General features: G+C 40.4%; 1 protein-coding gene across 1 annotated transcript in view; it reads left to right on the plus strand.

Moving 5' to 3' along the window:
* LOC110458188 (sphingosine-1-phosphate lyase 1-like) overlaps positions 1-7,603 on the plus strand; it is a 31,672-nt gene extending 24,069 nt beyond the window's left edge. The window contains exons 14-17 of the mRNA XM_021509787.1: positions 679-796; positions 3,499-3,645; positions 5,134-5,257; positions 6,856-7,603. Coding sequence (XP_021365462.1) covers positions 679-796; positions 3,499-3,645; positions 5,134-5,257; positions 6,856-6,957 — 491 coding nt within the window. The 3' untranslated portion in view covers positions 6,958-7,603. The remainder of the gene's footprint in view (positions 1-678; positions 797-3,498; positions 3,646-5,133; positions 5,258-6,855) is intronic.
* The last annotated feature ends 1,567 nt before the right edge of the window (positions 7,604-9,170 follow it).

The raw sequence follows: 9,170 nt of genomic DNA on the forward strand, positions 1-9,170 counted from the left end.
AGTACAATAAGTACAATGTTATTACAGGCAGTAGAACTGTTAGTACAATAAGTACAATGTTATTACAGGCAGTAGAACTGTTAGTACAATAAGTACAATGTTATTACAGGCAGTAGAACTGTTAGTACAATAAGTACAATGTTATACCAGACAGTAGAACTGTTAGTACAATAAGTACAATGTTATTACAGGCAGTAGAATTGTTAGTACAATAAGTACAACGTTATTACAGGCAGTAGAACTGTTAATACAAACTGTTATTACTGCCAGTAAAACTGTTACAACAATGTTATAACAGGTAGTAGAACTGTTAATACAAACAGTTAGAACAATGTTATAACAGGCAGTAGAACTGTTAATATAAACTGGTAGAACAATGTTATAACAGGCAGTGGAACTGTTAATACAAACTGTTAGAACAATGCTATAACAGGCAGTATAACTGTAAGTGTACAAACTGTTAGAAATTTTTTATAACAGGCAGTAGAACTGTTAATACAAACTGTTATTACAGGCAGTAGAACTGTAAATACAATAAGTACAATGTTATTACAGGCAGTAGAACTTTAAGTACAATAAGTACAATGTTATTACAGGCAGTAGAACTGTAAGTACAATAAGTACAATGTTATTACAGGCAGTAGAACTGTTAGTACAATAAGTACAATGCTATTACAGGCAGTAGAGCTGGTGCTATTATAGCAGCATGCTGGGCAACCATGATGCACATAGGGCTAGATGGATACGTGGAATCTACTCGCAAAATTATCAAGACAGCAAGATATATCGCAAAGGGGTAAGTTGAAATGTTTGTACACAATTTGAATCTTTGGTAACTTGTGTCTAAAACAATTATTGTAGTATTACATAAAGTGATGTTTGTATTGTAATGATACATTGATAATACCACATGTGAACATAAGTTCCTGTTTAGTAACCCTGTGTATACATTAATACATGTATCAACCCTGTGTATACATTAATACATGTAACAACCCTGTGTATACATTAATACTGTGTAATAACAAATGTTTACATTAACCCAGTGTTATGACCCTTTATGTACTTACAATTATTGTGTAATTACCCAATGTTTACATTAATACATGTAACAAACCTGTGTATACATTAACCCTGTGTAATAACCCAAGGTTTACATTAATACATGTAACAATCTTGTGTATGCATTAACCCTGTGTAATAGCCCAATATTTACATTATTATATGTAACAAACCTGTGTATACATTAACCCTGTGTAATAGCCCAATATATACATTGATACAAGTAGCAATCTCATGTATACATAAACCCTGTGTAATAGCCCAATATTTACATTAATACATTACATGATTACATAAATGCCATGTTATGATCTTTTATATTTATTTAATCCTATTGAAAAAGAGTAAACTAAAAAGGGGGGAAAAAGTTAAATGAAAAAGAAGAAAAAAAGAAAAAAAATTTGTGCAAAGAACACAGAATTTGTCTACTACAGGTTTTATGTACAGCCTGAGAGAGATTGAGGGGCTAGGTTAACATCTACCCTGTATAAACCCTACATGTTTTGAGTACAGCCTGAGAGAGATTGAGGGGCAAGGTTAACACCTACCCTGTATAAACCCTTCATGTTTTGTGTACAGCCTTTGAGAGATTGAGGGGCAAGGTTTACACCTACCCTGTATAAAACCCTTCATGTTTTGTTTACAGCCTGAGAGAGATTGAGGGGCTAGGTTAACATCTACCCTGTATAACCCCTACATGTTTTGAGTACAGCCTGAGAGAGATTGAGGGGCTAGGTTAACACCTACCCTGTATAAACACTACATGTCTTGTGTATAGCCTGAGAGAGATTGAGGGGCTAGGTTAACGCCTACCCTGTATAAACCCTACTTGTCTTGTGTACAGCCTGAGAGAGATTGAGGGGCAAGGTTTACACCTACCCTGTATAAACCCTACATGTTTTGAGTATAGCCTTTGAGAGATTGAGGGGCAAGGTTTACACCTACCCTGTATTAACCCTACATGGTTTGTTTACAGCCTGAGAGAGATTGAGGGGCTGGGTTAATACTTACCCTGTATAAACCCTACATGTTTTGTTTACAGCCTGGGAGAGATTGAGGGGCTAGGTTACCACCTACCCTGTATAAACCCTACATGTTTTGAGTACAGCCTGAGAGAGATTGAGGGGCAAGGTTTACACCTACCCTGTATTAACCCTACATGGTTTGTTTACAGCCTGAGAGAGATTGAGGGGCTGGGTTAATACTTACCCTGTATAAACCCTACATGTTTTGAGTACAGCCTGAGAGAGATTGAGGGGCTAGGTTACCACCTACCCTGTATAAACACTACATGTTTTGTTTACAGCCTGAGAGAGATTAAGGGAATGGTTGTATATGGTGAGCCCCTCATGTCTGTGGTAGGAATGGGATTAGCCTGAGAGAGATTGAGGGGCTAGGTTAACACCTACCCTGTATAAACACTACATGTCTTGTGTATAGCCTGGGAGAGATTGAGGGGCTAGGTTAACGGCTACCCTGTATAAACCCTACTTGTCTTGTGTATAGCCTGAGAGAGATTGAGGGGCTAGGTTAACACCTACCCTGTATAAACACTACATGTCTTGTGTATAGCCTGAGAGAGATTGAGGGGCTAGGTGAACACCTACCCTGTATAAAACCCTTCATGTTTTGTGTACAGCCTTTGAGAGATTGAGGGGCAAGGTTTACACCTACCCTGTATTAACCCTACATGGTTTGTTTACAGCCTGAGAGAGATTGAGGGGCTGGGTTAATACTTACCCTGTATAAACCCTACATGTTTTGAGTATAGCCTTTGAGAGATTGAGGGGCAAGGTTTACACCTACCCTGTATGAACCCTACATGTTTTGAGTACAGCCTGAGAGAGATTGAGGGGCTAGGTTAACACCTACCCTGTATAAAACCCTTGATGTTTTGTTTACAGCCTGAGAGAGATTGAGGGGCTGGGTTAATACTTACCCTGTATAAACCCTACATGTTGTGAGTACAGCCTGAGAGAGATTGAGGGGCAAGGTTTACACCTACCCTGTATTAACCCTACATGGTTTGTTTACAGCCTGAGAGAGATTGAGGGGCTAGGTTAACACCTACCCTGTATAAACACTACATGACTTGTGTATAGCCTGAGAGAGATTGAGGGGCTAGGTTAACACCTACCCTGTATAAACACTACATGACTTGTGTATAGCCTGAGAGAGATTGAGGGGCTAGGTGAACACCTACCCTGTATAAAACCCTTCATGTTTTGTTTACAGCCTGAGAGAGATTGAGTGAATGGTTGTATATGGTGAGCCCCTCATGTCTGTGGTAGGAATGGGATTAGCCTGAGAGAGATTGAGGGGCTAGGTTAACACCTACCCTGTATAAAACCCTTGATGTTTTGTTTACAGCCTGAGAGAGATTGAGGTGCTTGGTTACCACCTAACCTGTATAAACCCTACATGTTTTGTTTACAGCCTGAGAGAGATTGAGGGAATGGTTGTATATGGTGAGCCCCTCATGTCTGTGGTAGGAATGGGATCCGACAGGTTCAACATATTCAGGCTAGCAGACATTCTGACAAGTCGAGGGTACAACCTTAATGCTCTTCAGTACCCAGACAGGTGAGATTTTGGTTGATCTATTAAACTCGAAGAAACACTTACAAGGTAATACAAACTTGTATTCACTTTCTCTGGATGGCACTTAGAGGGGAAAATAACACTAATGAGAGAAGTATGACATCAAAGCAATACTATAACCTTTTTTGCCAATTTAATAAATGCTACATGTCTTTTATAAGGGCCCCGTATCGGAGATACGGGTGCCCTATAGTAATCACTCTGTCTGTCTGTCTGTCTGTCTGTCTGTCTGTCTGTCCGTCCACATATTTTGTTCTTTGCTGATAACTTTGGTTTTATTGACTGATTTACATGAAACTTGTTCAGTTCATAAAAATACACATTGAGGTAAAAAGTCAAGGTCAAAGGTCAAGGTCATTAGGTTCAAAGGTCAAGGTCAAATCTTTTCACTGATGAACATTTTGTTATGACATTATGAAGCAAAATTGATCAGAATTAAACAAGGAGTCAACTGACCAAAGGTCAAGGTCATTGGGTCAAAGGTCAAGGTTAAATTTTGTATCTTTTCACTGGTGAACATTTCGCTATGACACTTTGAAGCAATGTTGCTCGGAATTAAACAAAGAGACACACTGAGGTAAAAAGTTGAGGTCAAAGGTCAAGGTCATGAGATTCAAAGGTCAAGGTCAAATTTTGCATCTTGTCACTGATGAACATTTTGTTATGACATGAAGCAAAGTTGATCAGAATTAAACAACGAGTCAACTGACCAAAGGTCAAGGTCATTGGGTCAAAGGTCAAGGTTAAATGTTGTATCTTTTCACTGGTGAACATTTCGCTATGACACTTTGAAGCAATGTTGCTCAGAATTAAACAAGGAGTCAATTGACCAAAGGTCAAGGTCTGTTGGTCAAAGGTCAAGGTTACAATTTTGTACCTTTTCCCTGATGAACATTTTGTTATAACATTATGAAGCANGTCAAGGTCATTTGGGTCCAAAGGTCAAAGACAAAGTGGATCTCTGACTTTGACCCTGGCTCTTGATGGAGAAGGTATATAAGGTGAAATAAAACAAATCAAAGCTAACAAATGAGTATTGCACCGGTAATTACATTTCTGTTAGCCCAGCAAATATGGAGGTGGAAGGAAACACATCACATCATAGTACATGTAAAATGTATATTTTGCTTCCTTGCGATTCTTTTTGAAGTCCAAATGTCAAACGTCAAGCTCAGCTATATGGGCAGATTGCTTCTTGATGATTATGGGGGATATAATTGCCGCAAGACGGGGCCCTTACTGACCTGTCAGTGTTCTAGTTTCATTGCCAAATGAAAAACAATTTTAGGAGGATATTCTATGGTTTTATGTTGAATGACAGAAAAAAGCTTTCACAATTGAAAAGAATAAGTAAATTGTACTTTTGGTGTAAACAATGTGTATTTGTCACATGGATATTTCTCCATATTTAACTTGGAAATCTGTAATGAAATAAATCAATTCAAAGTGAAAATTTGAATTACATTTCAGCTTGCATCTGTGTTGTACGTTGGTACATACTAAGGAGGGTGTGGCCGATAAATTCCTCAGTGACGTGCGTAACTCTGTTGAGGAGATCCTACAGGATCCACAGGACCACGCAATAGGTGGCATGGTGAGTACTACCCACTTAAAACAGGACCATGTGATCAGTGGCGAGATGGTGGCATGGTGAGTACTATCCACTTACAACAAGACCACAAGATAGGTGGCATGGTGAGTACTACCCACTCAAAACAGGACCATGTGATCAGTGGCGAGATAGGTGGCATGGTGAGTACTATCCACTCACAACAAGACCACGAGATAGGTGGCATGGTGAGTACTACCCACTTAAAACAGGACCATGTGATCAGTGGCGAGATAGGTGGCATGGTGAATACTATCCACTTACAACAAGACCACGAGATAGGTGGCATGGTGAGTACTATCCACTTTGAACAAGACCACGAGAGAGGTGGCATGTTGAGTACTATCCACTTACAACAAGACCACGAGATAGGTGGCATGGTGAGTACTACCCACTTACAACAAGACCATGTGTTCAGTGGCAAGATAGGTGGCATGGTGAGTACTATCCACTTACAACAAGACCATGAGATAGGTGGCATGGTGAGTACTACCCACTTAAAACAGGACTATGTGATCAGTGGCAAGATAGGTGGCATGGTGAATACTATCCACTTACAACAAGACCATGAGATAGGTGGCATGGTGAGTACTACCCACTTAAAACAGGACTATGTGATCAGTGGCAAGATAGGTGGCATGGTGAGTACTATCCACTTACAACAAAACAAGACCATGAGATAGGTGGCATGGTGAGTACTACCCACTTACAACCAGACCATGAGATAGGTGGCATGGTGAGTACTACCCACCTACAACAAGACCACAAGATAGGTGGCATGGTGAGTACTATCCACTTGCAACAAGACTACGAGATAGGTGGCATGGTGAATACTATCCACTTACAACAAGACCACGAGATAGGTGGCATGGTGAGTACTACCCACTTACAACAAGACTACGAGATAGGTGGCATGGTGAGTACTACCCACCTACAACAAGACTACGAGATAGGTGGCATGGTGAGTACTACCCACTTACAACAAGACCACGAGATAGGTGGCATGGTGAGTACTACCCACTTACAACCAGACCATGAGATAGGTGGCATGGTGAGTACTACCCACCTACAATAAGACCACAAGATAGGTGGCATGGTAAGTACCACCAACCTACAATAAGACCACGAGATAGGTGGCATGGTGAGTACTACCCACCTACAATAAGACCACGAGATGGGTGGCATGGTGAGTACCACCCACCTACAATAAGACCACGAGATAGGTGGCATGGTGAGTACCACCCACCTACAATAAGACCACAATATTGGATGCTTGGTAAGTACTACAACAAGACCACAAGATCAAGTTTTTTCTGGTCAAGCCACACCAGGGAACTTTGTCCCTGGGTTACAACATTCAAATGGTTAGTGTATCCTACCCAATAACCATATAATATGCAATTGATTGGCTTGAAAAAATACACACAGTCATGGTTACTGAAGTGGCTTCAGAGTGTTCTATTTTTCCTTTTTATGATGAATAATCCTAAATTTACAACAGTATTGTTTATGTATAATTTATTTCTACATTATGATTGATGATCAAATATCTCCTGATCATGGATGATCACTTACTGTTCTAGGGCGCTATATATGGTATGGCACAGAGTATTCCTGACAAGAAGATGGTCGGAGAGCTGGCTGGTTGTTATCTTGAGGCTATGTATAGCACCAACAAGGAATGAGGGAATGCTGTAAAGACAGACTTGGCACAGTTGGTGGAGAGAGCTTTGATATAGTAAAGTCCATAGAGAGATAAAGAAAATTGTCATGTCAAGTGAGGGCGAACTGTAACTTCCTACCTGGCACTCTGTTCATGACGTGGGATGTCCTGTGAATAGACCTCGCTATGTCGAGTGAGTGAGGCCAAACTTCCACTGGCTGTGGCATGCTGTCAAGTCTAATATAGTAGTAGAATGGTTTTACAGTTAAGGAGAGTGATCATATGTAAAGCATATGTCCAGAACAACCATATACTTATATAGTTTTATTGTAGTATTCCCTCTAGGTGCTGTAATGTGTGTACTCGTGTGATAGTGAGGGTGGTAAAAAGGACCTTTTAACATATACAAAATACTTGTGATTAGTTGTAAAATTTTAATATTTATACATGTGAAATTTGAAAAGAGCTGTGGAAAATATGTGATACTATGATTTTTTTATATATATATATTGTTACAATCCAAAACACTCAATTAATGCAGAAAATGATTTCCGAGGTCCAAGACATTTTTTTGTTATTTTATGAATATTTATCTAAGGCTGTAAGGTATCAGTGTATTTGTTTGATATTGTGTTAATACGATATAATTTACAGTAGACCTGGATACTTGGTTATACTGTATACAGCATAGTGAGGCAGAGTATCAAGGTTCTACTGTATTCAGTTGAGTGAGTCAGAGGATCAAGGTTCTACTGTATACTATATATTGAACCAGAGTATTAAGGTTCTACTCTATACAGTATACTGAATCAGAGTATCAAGGTTCCACTGTATACAGTATACTGAGTCAGAGTATCAAGGTTCTACTGTATACAGTATAGTGAGTCAGAGTATCAAGGTTCTACTGTATACAGTTGAGTGAGTCAGAGTATCAAGGTTCTACTGTATACAGTATACTGAGTCAGAGTATCAAGGTTCTACTCTATACAGTTTACTGAGTCAGAGTATCAAGGTTCTACTGTATACAGTATACTGAGTCAGAGTATCAATGTTCTACTGTATACAGTATACTGAGCCAGAATATCAATGTTCTACTGTATACAGTATACAGAGTCAGAGTATCAAGGTTCTACTGTATACAGTAACCTGAGTCAGAGTATCAAGTTTTTACTGTATACTATTTATTGAACCAGAGTATCAAGGTTCTACTGTATACAGTATACTGAGTCAAAGTATCAATGTTCTACTGTATACAGCGTATTGAGCCAGAGTATCAATGTTCTACTATGTACAGTATACTGAGTCAAAGTATCAAGTTTCTACTGTATACAGTAGACTGAGTCAGAGTATCAGGGTTCTACTGTATACAGTATACAGAGTCAGAGTATCAAGGTTCTACTGTATACAGTATACTGATTCAGAGTATCAAGGTTCTACTGTATACAGTATACAGAGTCAGAGTATCAAGGTTCTACTGTATACTATATATTGAGCCAGAGTATCAAGGTTCTACTGTTTACAGGTTACCAATTCCAAATTTGTCAGAAACAATACCTTGTAATTACCTAGTTACCCCAGGATCCCTACCGTGGCCATTATGGAACTGACTTCCTTGTAGGGATGTTGGGTCTCCACCGTCCTGTTGTTAGGTATCCACTCCAGGATCCCTACCGTGGCCACTATGGAACTGACTTCCTTGTAGGGATGTTGGGTCTCCACCGTCCTGTTGTTAGGTATCCACTCCAGGATCCCTACCGTGGCCACTATGGAACTGACTTCCTTGTAGGGACGTTGGGTCTCCACCGCCCTGTTGTTAGGTATCCACTCCAGGATCCCTACCGTGGCCACTATGGAACTGACTTCCTTGTAGGGACGTTGGGTCCCCACCGCCCTGTTGTTAGGTATCCACCCCAGGATCCCTACCATGGCCACTATGGAACTGACTTCCTTGTAGGGACGTTGGGTCTCCACCGCCCTGTTGTTAGGTATCCACCCCAGGATCCCTACCATGGCCACTATGGAACTGACTTCCTTGTAGGGACGTTGGGTCCCCACCGCCCTGTTGTTAGGTATCCACCCCAGGATCCCTACCATGGCCACTATGGAACTGACTTCCTTGTAGGGACGTTGGGTCTCCACCGCCCTGTTGTTAGGTATCCACCCCAGGATCCCTACCATGGCCACTATGGAACTGACTTCCTTGTAGGGACGTTGGGTCTCAACCGCCCTGATGAT

This window comes from Mizuhopecten yessoensis, unplaced genomic scaffold (assembly GCF_002113885.1).
Source record: "Mizuhopecten yessoensis strain PY_sf001 unplaced genomic scaffold, ASM211388v2 scaffold9499, whole genome shotgun sequence".
NCBI classification, from domain to species: Eukaryota; Metazoa; Mollusca; class Bivalvia; order Pectinida; family Pectinidae; genus Mizuhopecten; species Mizuhopecten yessoensis.